This window comes from Oncorhynchus gorbuscha, linkage group LG10 (genome assembly GCF_021184085.1).
Source record: "Oncorhynchus gorbuscha isolate QuinsamMale2020 ecotype Even-year linkage group LG10, OgorEven_v1.0, whole genome shotgun sequence".
In the NCBI taxonomy this organism is placed as follows: domain Eukaryota; kingdom Metazoa; phylum Chordata; class Actinopteri; order Salmoniformes; family Salmonidae; genus Oncorhynchus; species Oncorhynchus gorbuscha.
In genome coordinates, this window is record NC_060182.1 from 12,426,110 (window position 1) to 12,445,515 (window position 19,406).

Below are 19,406 nucleotides of genomic sequence, written 5' to 3' on the forward strand. Positions count from 1 at the left end.
TGTAGTGTTGTTGTGTCTCTCTTTTCGTGATGTGTGTTTTGTCCTAGATTTTTAATCCCCGTCCCTGCAGGAGGCTTTTTGCCTTTTGGTAGGCCGTCATTGTAAATACGAATTTGTTCTTCACCGACTTACCTATTTAAATAAAAGGTTAAATAAAAAACATTCAACGCTGACATAAAAAATATTGTTCAGTAGAGGGCGCCAAATGATCATGGACTGTCTTCAACCCAAATAAAAGTCAACACATATACATTTATTTAGCAGATGCTCTTATCCAGAGCAACTAACAGGAGTAATTAGAGCTAAGTGCCTTGCTCAAGGGCACATCGACAGATTCCCCCCCTAATCGGCTACAGATTCGAACCAGCGACCTTCTGGTTACTGGCCCAACCCTCTAAACGACTAGGCTACCTGCTGCCCTTACTTTCAACACATTTTCAGTTTTGCTTGGCTGGGTGTTGAACAAACACATCAAAATAAAAAAAATAAAAGTTAAATATAGGCCGTGATAGATTTACATTAAAGGCTGATATTAGTGTTTCAATGCATCACACACATAATACATAAACTAATAATGAAACACTATTCAACAATCTCATGGGGATTAAATAATACTTGTTATAAATGGGTAGATACGGAGCAGAAAAATATTTTTTAACAAGAACTCATGTTAATGTTAGATAAATAGTAAGGCAACAGTGTAAGGAAATATTTTCGACAAAGGAAGTTTCAACTCCTGATCTGTTACATGTAAATTAAGCATGATTAAAAGATAATGTAATTCTCTTCATACAATACCCATTCGCCACTGAGGCAAACATCTCCAACAGATCTGCTAGTATAGGAATTTAAATTAAATTAATAGAAGGCATTTGTAATCATTTTCCTTTCAACATCACTTTGGCATGAGATGCAGGGATGGTATGCCTTCAGACGTGAAGCACTTTCTTAGCATCCTTTTTCCTTTTCAGAGGCCCTAGGAACAGAGAGAAAATGGAACACAAAGCACCAGTCAGATATTGTTTTCAAGAAGAGATCTTTGTTCTGTCCTAAGCAAATACTATAACAACCGTATTAAAAAAAATAACATGTTATTGTCTCACATGAACAAATGTGAAAATAAACATTCTCCCTGGGGAGAACTTTAGAACTGTATATCTTACAGCTCTGAAAATAGGGTAGCTAAAAGCTCAAACACTGAATATATATATATATATATATATATATATATATATATATATATATATATATATATATATATATATATATATATATATACAGTACCAGTCAAAAGTTTGGACACACCTACCACCTACTCATTCCAGGGGTTTTCTTTATACATATGGAATCATGTAGTAACCAAAAAAGTGTTAAACAAATCAAAATATATTTTATATTTGAGATTCTTCAAATTAGCCACCGTTTTTCATTAGAATTAACAGATGTGCCTTGTTAAGTCAATTTTGTGGAATTTCTTTCCTTAATGCGTTTGAGACATTCAGTTGTGTTGTGACAAGATAGTCTTATTTGGTAAAAGACCAAGTCCATATTATGGCAATAACAGCTCAAATAAGCAAAGATAAATTACAGTCAATCATTACTTTAAGACATGGAGGTCAGGAAATCAGGAACATTTCAAGAACTTTGAAAGTTTCTTTAAGTGCAGTCGCAAAAACCATCAAGCGCTATGATGAAACCCGCTCTCATGAGGACCGCCACAGGAAAGGTAGACGTTACCTCTGCTGCAGAGCATAGGTTCATTAGAGTTACCAGCCTCAGAAATTGCAGCCCAAATAAATGTTTCACAGAGTTCAAGTAACAGACACCTCAACATCAACTGTTCAGAGGAGACTGCATGAATCAGGCCTTCATGGTCGAATTGCTGCAAAGAAACCACTACTAAAGGACACCAATAATAATATATGCCACTTAGCAGACACTTTTATCCAAAGCGACTTACAGTCATGTGTGCATACATTCTACGTATGGGTGGTCCCGGGGATCGAACCCACTACCCTGGCGTTACAAGCGCCATGCTCTACCAACTGAGCTACAGAAGGACCAATAAGAAGAGACTTGCTTGGGCCAAGAAACACAAGCAATGGACATTAGACCGGTGGAAATCTGTCCTTTGGTCTGATGAGTCCAAATTGGAGATTTTTGGTTCCAACCGCCATGTCTTTGTGAGATGCAGTCGGTGAACGGATTATCTCTGCATGTGTGGTTCCTAACGTGGAACATGGAGGTGGTGTGATAGTGATTTATTTAGAATTCAAGGCACACTTAACCAGCATGGCTACCACAGCATTCTTCAGCGATATGCCATCCCATCTGGTTTGCACTTAGGGTTACTATCATTTGTTTTTCAACAGGACAATGACCCAAAACACACCTCCAGGCTGTGTAAGGGCTATTTTACCAAGGAGAGTGATGGAGTGCTGTATCAGATGATCTGGCCTCCACAATCACCCGACCTCAACTCATTTGAGATGGTTTGGGATGAGTTGGACCACAGATTGAAGGAAAAGCAGCCATCAAGTGCTCAGCATATGTGGGAACTCCTTCAAGACTGTTGGAAAAGCATTCCACATGAAGCTGGCTGAGTGTGTGGAAAACTGTCAAGGCAAAGGGTGGCTACTTTGAAGAATCTAAAATATTTTAATTTGTTTAACACTTTTGGTTACTACATAATTCCATGTGTTAATTCATAGTTTGTCTTTACCATTATTCTACAATGTAGAAAATAGTAAAAAAAATTAGAAAAACCCTTGAATGAGTAGGTGTGTCCAAACTTTTGGCTGGTACTGTAAGTCAAAAACTCTTAAAGGCAGTGTACTGTATCACTTCCGACAAAAATGGTTGACTGATGTTTATCCTGATTTCCCCCCCCCTGATATTCACTTGTCTCTCACTCCCAGTTTAGCATGAAAAAAGTGTAGGCAAGTCAATGTTACTGGTTTGACTGGGATAGTTGTCTTTTAACGTTGATGGACAATAGCATCTCTCGACATCTTTGTCACTACAGGCGATAATTCTTTGTTGGAAAAAGATGCAGGGATAAGAACAGCCTTATGGCTTAAACGGATGCAATAGTGCACTGGATCACGGTGATAACACTTCTGGTGGTGCTCTGCACCAAGTGTAATATTACAATGTTAACATTTTGTTAGCTCTACTTATAAAGGGACACAGGATTTTGTACTTACATTACAATTATACTAAACACAATTATAAACGCAACATGTAAAGTTTTGGTCCCATGTTTCATGAGCCGAAATAAAATATCCCAGAAATGTTCCATATAGACAAAAAGCTTTTTTCTCTCAAATTTTGTGCACAAATTTGTTTTTATCCCTCTTCATGAGTATTTCTCATTTGCCAAGATAATCCATCCATCTGACATGTGGGGCATATCAAGAAGCTGATTATACAGCATGATCATTCCACAGGTGCAGCTTGTGCTGGGGACAATAAAAGGCCACTCTAAAATGCGCAGTTTTGTCACAACATCGTACAACAGATATCTCAAGTTGAGGGAGTGTGCATTTAGAATGCAGACTGCGGGAATGTCCACCAGAGCTATTGCCAGAGAATTGAATGAATTTCTCTACCATAAGCCGCCTCCAACGTAATTTTATTGAATTTGGCAGTTCGTCCAACCGGCCTCACAACCACAGATCACGTGTAACCACGCCAGCCCAGGACCTCCACGTCCAGCTTCTTCACCTGCGGGATCATCTGAGACCAGCCACCCGGACAGCTGATGGAACTGAGGAGCATTTCTTTCTGTAATAAAGCCCTTTTTTATGGGGAAAAACCCATTCTGATTGGCTGAGCCTTGGCTCCCCAATCATTGAAATTGTTGCATGTTGCGTTTATATTCTTGTTCAGTATACATGAATTAAGACAAAATCCAGAGGGATGGAAACCAGCTCCAGTTTTATAAAAGTTTTACTAAAAGAAGTATTATCTGTACAGAGGCATTCATAAAAAGTGCAAACTAACCATGATAACTATCTTTTTCTTCATAAGTTCATTTCATATCACACAGATATAAATGCATCCAACGCTGAACAGTGATGTGGGACAATTAAGACACCAAGTAGAGGCCAGTGGCTCTGTGTCAACATTGAAGGCAATGAACGCAGACAAATTCATCCCATATTGAACAGCTGCTAATAGTCTTTCTGAAGAGGAACACAACGATAACCTCATCATACTGAAACCAGATACTATTTCTTAGGTAACTTAAATAGGTAACATGTAAGTGTTCCTTAATTATTCTAGCATATGGTAGTCAGGACATTTCTCAGAGGCCAAAAGGCATGGGGATACTGTAGTAAAATGTTGATGACTAAATAAAATATGCTTTTGTCTGAGAGTGTACAGAAATAGCTAAGTCATGAACATAGTAAAAAAATTCAGATAAATACTTTACTTGATCTAAACTGTATCAATTAGTTTTTTTCCCCTGATATTTCACACTGAAAAACAACTTGTGAGAAATATCACATCCCTTTATGAATTCCATTTGTAAAGCATTTTCAAACTGCCTTTAATAAGTCTATCAATTATAATGTCAATGATACTAACCCAGACTTAAGATAGAATTCTATATAAAAGTCTATTTGTTTATGCATTTTAAATTATATGAATTGGCTGTAGGTCAAAAGACTATGAGCAGCTGTATCTGAATTTCTAACCCAACACCAACAGCCTGAAAGTAAACAAAAACTAAATAAACCAATTCATGAAAAAATAGGATTTTAGCTGCCGAAAAATACAGTATATTGTCCTTGTCAGCTTGATGATTTTAAAGAAACCATTCTTGCAAAATCTAAGAAAGTATGCTCAATATTCTCTGGTAACATTGGGATTTAACTTTGATTTTAAGAGAAAAGCTCCTTCATTTAATATGATAATAAAGCAGACTTGAGTGTAAAAAAAAACACCCACAACTAATGCTTTATCATTTGATACTTGTCCAGTTTACTCTGTGTTTTTTTGCTCAGGGACAAACACTTTCCACTTTGACAAAAAACATTAAAACATTCCATCAACTCCAGTTGATATCTAAAAAATAAAAAAAGACATCTCAGAGAACAGTTTGTGTATAAATATGAGCATGAGCATATTTCCACAAACCTGTCACAATTAGTCGAAGCAAAAAATGAAATTATAAATGTGATATTATTTATGCATTTTTCAACTTTTGTCAACAAATTATATCATTACTGTACAAATGAAAGAGAAAAGGCACAGCATGACCATTAGCTCAGGTGGTGCCCAAACTAGCCGGGCCCACCCTAAACTAGCCTCCCTTTTAGGCGCCGTTAGGATGGGATTCGATTAGTTGGGTCTACACCTGAGGAGCTCAAGCGAGAGCAGACAGAAATACATTAATTCCAGAACACCTCAAACTCCTTTTCAGTTTCTAGGTTTATAGACATTTATAAAGTCGCCATGCCAATTGGAAGTCTTTCAACTATATTCCATTATAGTTCAGATGGACAACCATCTCTGCAGTACTCCACTAATCAGGCCTTTATGGTAGAATGGCCAGACTCTCTGTCTAAAGAGTTGTATCCAAGTAACTAGGTTTCTTGAAGACCATAACTTCAATTTTTAAAAAACAACTAAAGTTGCAGCTGTATTTTAAGTCCTCTGGCAAGTCATCTGGATATGTGGTAAGGCTTTCTTTTGATTAAAAATACATTGTTTAAGGCAAAGAGGGGTCTGTAGAGAACTAAGTATTGAAAGCAAAGATATTCCCAGAGGCATGATTAACATGAATATCACAAGTTTTCATACTTCACCCTCTTGTGCTTTCAAAAAGTATTGTAACTTAGCAGACTACTGCACGAAAACAGAGTTAAAATCTCTGGCTACCCATTCCATTATAGGCAGAATAAACTGATGGGTCGTCTGAGGAATAACAACCTTGGGCTATCTACAGAACTAAAATACAGCGATGCCGTACCCCTTCCGTTTGTATCAAAAACATCTATTGATATGAAGTTCCCAAATTAAATATAAGTAGCAGAAAGATAAAGATGGAAGGCAAAGTTTGTTTTAGTCCAGATGGAAAAATAATGAGATTTCAAAGGAAGAAGAGAAGGACAGACAGGATTGCAGAGCGCTCATTTCACCAGGACTGACTTTGGGAGGAAAGCTTCCGTCTCCGAGTCTCCAGCGCCGTCGGCCAGACTGTGGCTGGAAGTGGAGAGGGTAGCAGTAGACGGGGAGGGAGCAGCTGCTTTGGGCAGACTATACATATAGACGGCTCCAATGACCAGACCAGCACCCAGAGTGAAGAGGAGGTCCACGTGGAACCCAAAGAGGTAGACAGAGACGACAGTGGAGACGATGATGGAAAAGGAAGTGGCGAACCCCTTCAGGATGTTGTCTGCGTACTTCACTACCACCGCCACCAGTAAACCCCCAAAAGCCTGGTTAAAAATGACACCCCACACCATGGGTGTGTACCCAAACAGGAAGCCCTTCTCTGCAATGGCAAGGCCATCGTTCCACCACATGCCCAACAGGCCTAGTAGAGTGCCAAATATGCCCAGCTGGATGTTCCTCATCCACACAGAGGCTGAGCTGCCCTTAAGGATTTTCTCAAAGTACACTCCAGCAAAGCCAGAGGAGAGGCAGGACACTATCACTGCCACCAGTCCTTTGGCATAGTTCTGGCTCGGTCCAGTGACGGTAGTCTCCTTCTGTTTTCCTTCCTGCTCCAACTGTACGATAGCAACCCCAGCGAACAGCAGAAGCAGGGACAGCCACTGAATCCGTGATAGGCTCTTCCGCAGCATCAGCACAGAAAAAAGAGCTGTGGTCAGAATTTTCAGCTGGTAGGTCACCTGGAGAAATAACCACAACATTCATTAAACCAAACAGCATATAACAACATACATTTTGCATATTGCAGACTAAAATCATTAACTTTTTTTTTGTTTAAATGGCTTACAGGAGGGTATGGGAAACAAAACAAAAAATGTTTGTGGTAAAGTGATTTGCTATGAGATATCATAATCAAGGATGCGACGCTAGAAGAAACATATCTCATTACCGGGAAGCCAGAGCAACTAACCTGGAAAGTAGCTGCTGGTAAATTGGAGATAGCCACATACTGGAGGTTGTTCTGCAAGGTATAGATGAGGGCTGGGACAGCCAGTTTAAGCGTGTCCTTGTATTGGATGACAATGGAGTTGTACTGCAATACAATAAACTCCTTTAGGTTTCCTGGGAGAGGGAGAGAGCGAGTTGATTGTAAGAGACAGGTGAAAATGCAGACCACCACATTTACATTTTGCAGGTAGGTCATGTGTATTGACAACACAAATTAGCCAAGTATTGAACTTTAAAAACAATGCCAAAATGTTTCTGCAGTAAACACAATGTAAATGTAAATATTTAAGATGATTAAAGTTCATATTCAGTTAAGAGTAATTAACAATGCTTCCAGTGCTATATTCATTTGTGTACTGGTTGATGGTCAGTAGCAGAATTGTTACCGAATGTTATGGGTTGTTATGCCGTTTGATAGTGATTGACGTCAGGGCTACTGAAGGTACAAGGACCCAGGACACACTGATTATTATTGTATTGATGACATTATGAACACCGATTCTACAGCAGCTGGCAAAGTCACTGTCTTTTGTTTGGACTTTGTACAAGATTCTCAGGCTGATGTTTGGAGAACATTGGGTACTGATTACAGTATTAAGGGCCTGTCTCCAATTCATGTTCTTTGCTTCTGCTCTGGAGGTGTTCTCCCTGAATTTTTGTAAAACATTTCTGTTTGATATTAACAATGACTTCGCTCCTTGCTTCAACTGAAAATCCCCATTACACACATTAACCCATTCTACTAAGCTATATGGCATTTTTAATACTGGTCAAACCAAGCATAATTTTGCTATTGGATTTAGAATTTAAGGACCCCTTGAAGTATAATTAAATAAAACATTTAAAATAACTTAGTACTTTGTTGAAGCACCTTTGGCAGCGATTACAAGCCTTGGGTTTTCTTGGGTATGACGCTACAAGCTTGGCACACCTGTATTTGGGGAGTTTTGCTCTGGCCCCCCCAATGGTGGAACAAACTCCCTCACGACGCCAGGACAGCGGAGTCAATCACCACCTTCCGGAGACACCTGAAACCCCACCTCTTTAAGGAATACCTAGGATAGGATAAAGTAATCCTTCTCACCCCCCCCCCCCCCTTAAAAGATTTAGATGCACTATTGTAAAGTTTCTGTTCCACTGGATGTCATAAGGTGAATGCACCAATTTGTAAGTCGCTCTGGATAAGAGCGTCTGCTAAATGACTTAAATGTATGTAAATGTTTTTTCCATTCTTCTCTGCAGATCCTCTCAAGCTCTGTCAGGTTGGATGGGGAGCGTTGCTGCACAACTATTTTCCAGTCTCTCCAAAGATGTTCGATCGGGTTCAAGTCCAAGCTCTAGCTGAGCCAGTCAAGGACATTCAGAGACTTGTCCCGAAGGCACTCCTGCATTGTCTTAGCTGTGTGCTTAGGGTCTGTATATATCAATGATGTTGCTCTTGCTGCGGGAGATTCCCTGATCCACCTCTACGCAGACGACACCATTCTATATACTTGCGGCCCGTCATTGGACACTGTGCTATCTAACCTCCAAACGAGCTTCAATGCCATACAACACTCCTTCCGTGGCCTCCAACTGCTCTTAAACGCTAGTAAAACCAAATGCATGCTTTTCAACCGATCGCTGCCTGCACCCGCATGCCCGACTAGCATCACCACCCTGGATGGTTCCGACCTTGAATATGTGGACACCTATAAGTACCTAGGTGTCTGGCTAGACTGCAAACTCTCCTTCCAGACTCATATCAAACATCTCCAATCGAAAATCAAATCAAGAGTCGGCTTTCTATTCCGCAACAAAGCCTCCTTCACTCACGCTGCCAAGCTTACCCTAGTAAAACTGACTATCCTACCGATCCTCGACTTCGGCGATGTCATCTACAAAATTGCTTCCAACACTACTCAGCAAACTGGATGCAGTTTATCACAGTGCCATCCGTTTTGTCACTAAAGCACCTTATACTACCCACCACTGCGACTTGTATGCTCTAGTCGGCTGGCCCTCGCTACATATTCGTCGCCAGACCCACTGGCTCCAGGGCATCTACAAGGCCATGCTAGGTAAAGCTCCGCCTTATCTCAGTTCACTGGTCACGATGGCAACACCCATCCGTAGCACGCGCTCCAGCAGGTGTATCTCACTGATCATCCCTAAAGCAAACGCCTCATTCGGCCGCCTTTCGTTCCAGTACTCTGCTGCCTGTGACTGGAACGAATTGCAAAAATCGCTGAAGTTGGAGACTTTTATCTCCCTCACCAACTTCAAACATCAGCTATCTGAGCAGCTAACCGATCGCTGCAGCTGTACATAGTCTATTGGTAAATAGCCCACCCATTTTCACCTACCTCATCCCCACAGTTTTTATTTATTTACTTTTCTGCTCTTTTGCGCACCAATATCTCTACCTGTACATGATCATCTGATCATTTATCACTCCAGTGTTAATCTGCAATATTGTAATTATTCGCCTACCTCCTCATGCCTTTTGCACACATTGTATATAGACTCCTTTTTTTTTTTACTGTGTTATTGACTTGTTAACTGTTTACCCAATTTGTAAGTCGCTCTGGATAAGAGCGTCTGCTAAATGACTTAAATGTAAATGTAAAATGTACTCCATGTGTAACTCTGTGTTGTCTGTTCACACTGCTATGCTTTATCTTGGCCAGGTCGCAGTTGCAAATGAGAACTTGTTCTCAACTAGCCTACCTGGTTAAATAAAGGTGAAATAAAAAATATTTAAAAAATAAAATAAAAAGGGTCGTTGTCCTGTTGCAAGGTGAACCTTCGCCCCAGTCTGAGGTCCTGAGTGCTCTGGAGCAGGTTTTCAACAAGGATCTCTCCTTTTCTCCGTTCATATTTCTCTCGATCCTGACTAGTCTCACAGTCCCTGCCGCAAAACTAAATAAATACAGCATGATGCAGCCACCACCATGCTTCACCATAGGGATGGTGCCAGGTTTCCTCCAGATGTGACACTTGGTATTCAGGCCAAAGAGTTCAATCTTGGTTTCATCAGACCAGAGGATCTCGTTTCTCATGGTCTGAGAGTCTTTAGCTGCCTTTTGGCAAACTCTAAGGGGGCTATCATGTGCCTTTTAATGAGGAGTGGCTTTCGTCTCGCCACTCCACCATAAACACCTGATTGGGGGAGTGCTGCAGAGATGGTTGCGCATCTGGAATGTTCTCCCATCTCCAAAGAGAAGTATTTAGCTCTGTCAGACTGACCATCTGGTTCTTGGTCACCTCCCTGACCAAGGCCCTTCTCCCCTGATTGCTCAGTTTAGCCGGGCGGCCAGCTCTAGGAAGAATCTTGGTGGTTTCAAACTTCTTCCATTTAAGAATGAGGGAGGCCACCGTGTTCTTGGGGGCCTTCAATGCTGCAGAAATGTTTTGGTAATCTTCCCCAAATCTGTGACTCGACACAATCCTGTCTGAGATCTACGGACCATTCCTTCAACCTCATGGCTTAGTGCACGTCAGAGCAAAAACTATCAACTGGGGGACCTTTCCAAATCATGTCCAATCAATTAAAACATGTGGAAAAGGGGAAGGGGTCCGAATACTTTCTGAATGCACTGCACATGTGTGAGTCTCACCTTTACCCAGAGGCGTCATATTAGTTTTGTAGCCCAAACTGATCAGACGCTTCAGACAGAAGTGGGCAGATCGGCTGTACCGACTTCAGATAAGTCTCAAGACGCTTGTGGGGGTCGTAGTGCAAAACAGAGAACACCCTTTTGTGTTCGTGAGAGTCTCATCTGTTCACCATAGTTTGTAGGCCAAACTGTTCAGACAATTATGAGGACACCGATTTTGGTGATGTCTCATGGTCTGACAAACACCGCTCCAGCTCTGCCGGCAGATGTGGAAGTGAGACAGACGGATGTAGGGGATTGAGATGTATCCAATACAAAATAAAAACATATCTAGAGATTAAACGGGCAGATATTTATTGGGGATTTTGTATTATGCTAATTCAATTTCCCTACAGGCGCAGACAACGACCTTAGGGGGTTTCAATATTCAATCATTGAGGCTTACCTTTTCTCTGGAATAAAATGATGAGAAGGCAGGTAAGTACTTTGAGCACCTCTGCCATAACCACTGCAGAGGTGGTGAAGAAACGATCACCGGGCAGCGTACGGACATAGCGAATGCTGAGGATGAGAGAGGCATTCTGGACAACAAGGATGGCCAAACTGATGTATTTCAGCTTTCTGTTCACTGTAGTAAGAAGACAACATCAGATGACATCATTAGACTACTTTGCATGAAAATCCAAGTCAGTTGAACCAGATGAAAATCTATTCTCACAAGACATAGGCAGAGCATAGCTTTGGGACAACTTTGGGAGTCTGTGTATTGGTTGGAACCCCTCCGTCATCACCCCCCAAAAAAGTTACCTGACAACAAAACCATATGTATAATCTAAGGATTTTAACTTATCAGACATAACGAAGTTGTTCCTAGCTATCAAATAAACATCTGGGCCTCCCGGGTCGCGAAGTGGTCTCGGGCACTGCATCGCAGCGCTAGCTGTACCACCAGAGACTCTGGGTTCGCACCCAGGCTCTGTCGCAGCCGGCCGTGACCGGGAGGTCCATGGGGCAACGCACAATTGGCCTAGCGTTGTCCGGGTTAGGGAGGGTTTGGCCGGTAGGGATATCCTTGTCTCATCGCGCACCAGCGACCCCTGTGGCGGGTCGGGCGCAGTGCAGGCTAACCAAGGTAGCCAGGTGCACAGTGTTTCCTCAGACACATTGGTGCAGCTGGCTTCCGGGTTGGATGCGCGCTGTGTTAAGAAGCAGTGCGGTTGTGTTTCGGAGGACGCAAGGCTTTCGACCTTCACCTCTCCCGAGCCAGTACAGGAGGTGTAGCGATGAGACAAGATAGTAATTACAAACAATTGGATACCACAGACTTGGGGAGAAAAGGGGGTACAATTTTAAATTAAAAAATTAAAATAATAAAATATCTGAATCCAACTTTTGTCCAAACTGTACCATATTCCTGCTGTGTAAACACAGGTAGATTATGTGTTAAGAAGTCTTGCGTGGTCTAATGGCAGCCTGGTGTCTAATTCGGCAGGAATATGGTGTGGTTGGGACAAAACTTGGATTGTTACGTTTATTTGATAGCAAGGGATAAGAACGTTGCCAGCCATAATGGCCGACTGTGTCACGTCCATAGATGCAGAACAAAAAGAGTGGGTCCCGTCTCTGGCAACTGAACTGATAGAACAAACGACCAGCCGGCTTGGGTTGCAACCCTAGATGTAATAGGGACTATAACTTGTGGAAGGAAGATATTAATCCAAATAATATTTATGAAAATATGTCAATCGTTATTTGAATATGTTGTATAAAAGTGATAATGCCCTCGAATCCGGTGTTATATTGGTACGGTTTGCCATCTCAGGCGTAACAACACTGTGCCAATATATCCTCCAAACACCGGCTTCTCAGGCATTATCACTTAAATACCATGACTATAATTTAACACATTTGCTGCTAGAAATGTGTTCAACATGCACTGAAGTAGATAGCTGGCATGTTTACCAGATAGCTACAGTTGTTGCCTTTGTATCCAAACAAAATGACTTGCTAGTTTAGCTAACCAAAACATCAGTCCTAGCTTGCTATTATGAAAATTGAATTCAACAATGCCAATGTTTTCAATTGGACTTTTACTTTCAAAAGCAAACAGAACATATTATTATTATTATTATAAACTACTGTGATGATTTATACCGTTCATTGTTTAATAAGTAATAAGGACCGAGGGGGTGTGGTATACAGCCAATATACTACAGCTCAGGGCTGTTCTTACATAAGACGCAACTCGGAGTGCATGGATACAGCCCTTAGCCGTGGTATATTGGCCATATACCACAAACCCCCAAGATGGCTTATTGCTATCATAAACTAGTTACCAATGTAATTAGAGCAATAAAAATAAATGCTTTGTCATACCTGTTGGTATAAGATCTGATAAACTACGGCTGTCAGCCAATTAGCATACAGGGCTCAAACTACCCAGTTTACAATTATTAATATCTGCCTACTGTACGATAAAGGACTACTCTTTTCACATTTTCCTACTAGTTGTCTGACTTGTTTGGTTGGTTGATTCATATTCGTTACATTAAGGCGCAGTTAATTCAAACAGGTGTGAGGAGTTTCTGACCCCACCCTCACCTGGCTGTAAAAAAAAGAGAGAGAAAGACAAGTTCCACATCACCAAAGTTACAACACACACAGGCTCAATGCATGAAAGAGGCTATAGTTAACGTTTTGAATGCAACTTTCAGAGTCACACATATATACGCTGAATAATAGGCCATATCCTCTGCCTGGATACTTTATTAATGAACTAGGTAGCTATTTTAAAATAGCTAGATACGAGCCACCGGATACATTGACTGACACTGCTGTAGCTGTATAGTTAGTTAGCTAACGTTAGCTAAATGAGCTAACATGGATAGCAAATCAACACAGTACAGTCTGCTAAACATCATGCTAACTAGCAGCTGAACAAAATATAGTTGTACCTTCACTCTGTCTAGGAGAGGCTGTCTTCTCCTCTCCAACTCCTGTCCCTTGGCCGTTGTTGTTGCCCCCTGCCATGTTGGCATTGACGTTATGTGAACTGGAATGTGTTGTCACCTAGCCAGTGAGCTAATTCCTTGCCTTTGACTTTCACCTAATGTTAGCTAATTTAGCACTGGTAGCTAGCTTGCATCCAATAGCTGTTGCAGCCCCTTTCACACGTCAACTGACAACGAGTGCTAGGATTCCCAACTCCACTAGCTGAGCCATTCCACGTTACGATTAAAACACTGATGTGTTGTTTTTCGTTTTTACTTCACAATCATTTCCTTGTTCGCTGGCACATTCACAAAACCCCCAGAGCTTCCAGTACAGATGATCCTATTGGTTGTTGAGTTGAGGGACAGCCTCTCCGTCGTTCGGTGGTACTGATAGGACCAATGGGATGGTCTAAAATGTGCAAATCCCGTCGATGCAAACAAAACGAACTCGCCAATTAACCGCCATTAGTGTCCTCATCTTCTGGAGACCATAAAGACGACTACTGTATTTCAACATTAGCCTAAAATGATTACGCCAGACTCAAATTATAGGCTACGGCAGCATTGCACTCGAGCTGTGAAAGATAGTATCAACTAATGGTCCGCCTGTCTTTGATGAGAGAAACCACGTTTGATATGCTGTATAGGGTTGGTTGATCATTGTACAACCAGGACAGACTGGGATCTTAAAATTGATCCTCTAATGGACCCATAACAACTTATACGATCCTCAAGTTTCTTAAATATCCCTAAAGTGTCAACCAACAGTCACATAACTTCATTTCACACACAGTACTGGTGCTTGCCCACAGGGCGAGGTACTAAACCATTCTGCCCTGTGTTTGCCTTGCCGTTTACAAAAAAAATATTGCAGTCAGTGCAGTTTAACTGCAGTATGATCCCATAGTTTTTTTACTGCTGTAATTTTGCATTGTAACCACAGTTACAGAGCAGTATAACTGCAGTATGATCCCGCAGTTGTATATAATGCAGTAGTTTTACAGTGTAACTGCAGTTACAGTGCATTATAACTGCAGTTATTCTGCAATTACTGTGTCCAAAATACCATAGTCGACTGCCATTACTGCAGTTTCAAAACGGTAATCTTTTTTTGTCAGGGACACCCCATTGCCTGTTTATGAGTGATGTTGTCATTCGTTTTGATAGAACAACTAAGTGATGGTTCAAACTTACAACTGCTATCAAGCCCTTTAAATGGAGGTCTATCCTTCCTATACTTGTTTGACTTCTAACAAAGGCACTCTAAATGAGTGAAGTCTAATCTTGTGAAATCATGATTAATGAAAACCAAACAGTACAGATAAACATTGACAGCCTTTATGTACACTTAAGAATCAAGAATTTTACAGAATGTGTCTCCTGAAATTCTAATTTAATGTAAAGAGATTTGTGACAACTGACAGTGTATAAAACAATACATAAGTATTTACAACAAATATGACTATGCTTCCTCAGCTCATTGACTATGATTATGTCAATGATAGTTCTAAACAATTAAGTGGAATTATGTTTGTTTTTTAAATCCAATTTTCATGACAAGATTTCAATGTATTAACTCTTCCATTGGGTAAATTGAGTCATGAATGAGAAAATGTTTGTCATTGCAGTCCCATCATTAAGGTAGGATTTAGATTAAGGCATATGATGAAGTCTCACCAACATTTAAACAACAACATATATACATACATACAATTGGTCATGTGGGTTCCACTTGCAACAATAGAACAAAAGTAAATAAATAACACAAAAGTCAAAATCACCCAGTTTTGAACGTTGTCTATTGTCTTGAACAACAGTCACTGGTTAAAACACTGAGGCATTTACTTCAGGTAAACCTTCAAACTCTACAGAAAACAAGAACATACGTCCTAGGAAGGAAAATGGAAGCACATATTTGAACTTCCCTCCAAGATAAAGTACCAGTTTAGTTTCTGGTTTGGACACATTCTTGGATGATTCATTGCTGTGGTGTTGACAAACCCTTGGAGGCCTGCCCATCACAAAACAATTACACAGACATTCTAAAGGTCAATCCTGAAGGATAGTATTACATCCTGGATACTATGACATTCTAAATGCGTTAAAGTTCCAAAATAATATGCAAATATTATTTTGCAGAGAAAACAGTGTCAATGTCCCATTCCCAAGACTATTCAGCTCCAGCAAATAAGTCCATTGTATGAGGCGTATGAGCCTGACTTGTGTGTCCATAGAGATGTTGCCTTGCCTGTGTAACTACTAAAACAATCAGGACAAAATCCATGGAAAATGTAAGATATCCATAGTGCTCCGGATTACTGTTGTTCTGTAGTCCTCTATTCCTCTTGAAACGAGGTAACTTAAATAACCTGTAAAACCAGGTCTTCACATGGAAAAGTATGTGATCTCAACCAAATCACATTAAATAATAGAATCAAATGGTATCAGAAACTTCGACATGCCTCCAGTATAACTGATGTAAACAGAAAGTCCAACCCTAAAGATAAATAAATAGTAATTTAAATAAATACCCATAAATGACTTTTTTTCTTTTTAAAAATAAAGCATACATATCTCTTCCCAATATGGTCTATATTACTATGGAATGTGCCATTTTGTAACACTTATGAAGATCATTTAGATATAGTTTGCCTTGGCTCAAGATAAGTGTGTGATACATTTCTTTGTACTAAGGTAGTACATTAGTGCAGAATTTTTTGTATAATACTTCATCAAATAAAAATAAAATAGCATTGCAACACCACAAAATGATAAATAAATAGCTTTCCATAGGGGGACTTGATAAGTTAAGCACAGTAAATATAAGATAAGTGTGATCTTAAAAGGCATCTGAAGTTTCTTTAGCCACCCAATAGTATCCAGGAATCATAGGCTTGACTGGCTTGGCAAAGAGTTGTGATCCCCATGCAAGTCTCCACTGTCGTTAGATGACTCCATCCAGGGATGGAGTAATATCTCTTCTAAGCTTGGCCGATCTTCTGGTCTGTAGGCAAGGCACCAACGAACCAAAGACTGGCACTCTGTGGGGGGGGGGTTCAGTCATGATGAATTGTATTTAGAAATGCAATCCATAATTTGTTCTGTCATTGCCCTAGAAATGTTGTCAGATAGTAAGAATAGGCCTATGTAGTAATGTACCTTTTGAAATGCGTTTGGTGAAACTTGGCGTGGCCTGCACAATGTCTCTGTCCCTCTCGAAGGGGATGTCCCCGCAAACCATGTCGAAGAGAAGCACTCCAAGTGACCAGACAGTCAGAGACCGGGCATGATAGTGTTGATGTTGAATCCACTCAGGAGGACTGTACACTCTGGTGCCTAGTGAGAGAAAGGGATGGTTACATTACTAACAAAAAAATAAGAGTCATCAATACTTCTAAAATAAGTTTAGAAGGGTACATATGGATATCATAAGTACTGTTTTTCACTCACCCTCAAATTCTGTGTAAGCAGTGTCTTTGAGCAGAGCACCGGAGCCAAAGTCAATGATCTTAACATCTCCTGTCCGAGTGTCGACTAAAATGTTCTCATCCTTCACATCCCTATGCACGATCCCCTGTGCTTGACAGAACCGCAGCGCTTCCACTATCTGGAGCATGAACCTGGAAAAAGAAGCCTTAATTAGAATATAATATAAAATCACATTAATGAGCACCGAAAATCCAGCAGCCTCCCAAACATGGAAACTTAGTGGAGATGATCAACCTGTGAGTGAAATAAGTGTACTGACTTGAAACAGTAATATACCTTTGTGCAAGTGGCTCGTCCAGGGCTCCCCGCTCTGTGATGAAGTCAAAGAGGTCCTGACTGGGTTGTGGTCTTTCGAACACGATGAGGAATCCCTGTCCTGGCACCTCGAACCAGTCCAGCATCCTGATCACCCCATGGTGCCAGGGTCCTGCCCCTGCACCACCCCCCAGCTGTAAGAGCAGGGCTATCTCCATGGGTACCAGGTTGGGTCCATCTGGCTGTTGGCAGAGAGAGACAGAGGGAGGGTTAGTCTTATTATGAGTAGGTCAGCATCAATATACTTGTTCCTAAAACACATGAGAATAAAAATAGTTTTTTAAATATTTTTTTTTACATATACTGACATTTGTTTTTTGGTCCAGACAGGGTAAGTACTGATATTAAGTTCCTCAAAAAAAAAATATATATATATATATTTAAGGAAAAACCCTACCACGTAATTTCCACAATATTACAACTACGTCACGGTTATGAAAAAACAACACGTGGTTTCTCTTCGATTTCCAGCAGAGGGCACGAAATACCCGCTTTTTGTTTCCACACATGACAAGATTGTCAGGTGTACAAGAATGATAACCACAAAAAAAATACACAATTGGCAGAAGCCCCAACAAGACATAAACGCACATCTTAAATCATATAAAGTTTTTTAAACTTACCAATCGCGCCCATTGCTGCACTCTGTCACTTGAAACTTGCTTAATTGCCACCTAAGGATAAAAAAAAACAAGTGTTCATATATCCATTTTTTAAAAATTAGTCTAAAAACACGTTTTGAATTTTTGTTATTGTCATTATTTGACTATTTTCTCGTCACTTGAAAGAAAAAAAAATACAATATTTTGCTGTAAGTACCTGCAGACCATCTGAGATGCGTTGACCAGCAAAGACGGACCCAAATCCACCACTTCCAAGAAGCGCACCGAATTGGTAATGCTTCTCAAAGGACTCTTTACCTGTGGTGTCAAATAAACATACATCAAAACATAGTCAAAGTTGTAATGAATGTAGGTAGCCTATGTAAGAAACTGTCTCTATGTCCACTACATTGTGTCATTACTAGGTATGTGTCTTGCTTGTTGTGAAAGCAAATATGTACTGGCTATACCTCCTTTCTTGATCAACCTTGATATTCCAGTCAAACGTGAACCATACATTAATGAGCCATTAAATGATAAACATATGGCACTGGCACCTCCAAATTCTTACCGCTTTTTCCTTTGACATCCTCCTGATCCAATTGCAGCTCAACACTACGTTTGTCCAACATTTTTATAAATTGAATGTATCCGAAGTAAAAACAGTTGTGTAGATTTAGTTCAAGGTTATGTCCATTTCGAATTTATTCCGTGAAGAATCTTCCGTTTTCAAAATATCCAACACAGAGCAAGTTGCTGTAGACAGATGCGCTTCGCAGAAAGACCAATTTGCACAACAAACTGACACGTCTGGCCAAAGAAAGTTTGTTGCTGCTTTTAAGGTTAAAACGGTGAACGCGCCCACACGAAGCACCTATCCAATCATCGCTGCATTAGCGGTAGTATTTTGAATTGTGGTCCAATCACAATGTAGCATGACTTAACTATATTAATATTCATATACCACTACTACTTTCCTCCGAATTAGCTACATTCCAGTAAATGGGCGGTCTTTTGATGAGAAGCACCTTTCTTGTGGTACTTTTTAATTTTAGCGCGCACATCTCTCTTCTTCTTACAGTGCATTATGTGCTTGATTCTGTATCTGCATTCACTGTGCATAGGTGTGCTCATGGCATGAACATAATATTTAACATTTTACTGAAGTAAATTGCACACAGCTCTGTCATCATCAACAGTATAGTAATAGATTAATAATAACAAAGTATTGTCTGCCTGTCACTATTGCAGCCAAATTTCCGTCAACACATATG

General features: G+C 40.4%; 2 protein-coding genes across 2 annotated transcripts; both read right to left on the minus strand.

Annotated features, from left to right (window-relative positions):
• Positions 1–232: 232 nt before the first annotated feature.
• On the minus strand, positions 233–14,069 carry slc35a2 (solute carrier family 35 member 2). The gene is made up of 5 exons (XM_046364913.1): positions 13,688–14,069; positions 11,179–11,361; positions 7,097–7,248; positions 6,160–6,866; positions 233–976 (listed from the first exon to the last, which is right to left on the minus strand). The coding sequence occupies exons 1-5, from the start codon at positions 13,761–13,763 to the stop codon at positions 949–951; spliced, it is 1,146 nt and encodes a 381-aa protein (XP_046220869.1). The 5' UTR covers positions 13,764–14,069; the 3' UTR covers positions 233–948.
• Positions 14,070–15,042: 973 nt separating this feature from the next.
• Positions 15,043–19,117, minus strand: pim2 (Pim-2 proto-oncogene, serine/threonine kinase). The gene is made up of 7 exons (XM_046364917.1): positions 18,704–19,117; positions 18,350–18,450; positions 18,154–18,204; positions 17,492–17,712; positions 17,177–17,346; positions 16,886–17,062; positions 15,043–16,767 (listed from the first exon to the last, which is right to left on the minus strand). Exons 1-7 carry the CDS (start codon positions 18,762–18,764, stop codon positions 16,613–16,615), a joined length of 936 nt encoding a protein of 311 aa, XP_046220873.1. The 5' UTR covers positions 18,765–19,117; the 3' UTR covers positions 15,043–16,612.
• Positions 19,118–19,406: the final 289 nt, after the last annotated feature.

What these genes read in the sequence shown, in the direction of transcription:
- slc35a2 (XM_046364913.1), bottom strand. Translation starts at nt 13,763, where the DNA reads ATGGCAGGGGGCAACAACAACGGCCAAGGGACAGGAGTTGGAGAGGAG. An exon ending in CTCTCCTAGACAGAGTGAAG is followed by an intron (nt 11,362 to 13,687) that starts GTACAACTATAT and finishes TTCTTACTACAG; the next exon opens with TGAACAGAAAGCTGAAATAC. An exon ending in CATTTTATTCCAGAGAAAAG is followed by an intron (nt 7,249 to 11,178) that starts GTAAGCCTCAAT and finishes TCCCTCTCCCAG; the next exon opens with GAAACCTAAAGGAGTTTATT.
- pim2 (XM_046364917.1), bottom strand. Translation starts at nt 18,764, where the DNA reads ATGTTGGACAAACGTAGTGTTGAGCTGCAATTGGATCAGGAGGATGTC. An exon ending in GGATGTCAAAGGAAAAAGCG is followed by an intron (nt 18,451 to 18,703) that starts GTAAGAATTTGG and finishes TTGACACCACAG; the next exon opens with GTAAAGAGTCCTTTGAGAAG. An exon ending in TGCTTACACAGAATTTGAGG is followed by an intron (nt 17,063 to 17,176) that starts GTGAGTGAAAAA and finishes TTCTCTCACTAG; the next exon opens with GCACCAGAGTGTACAGTCCT.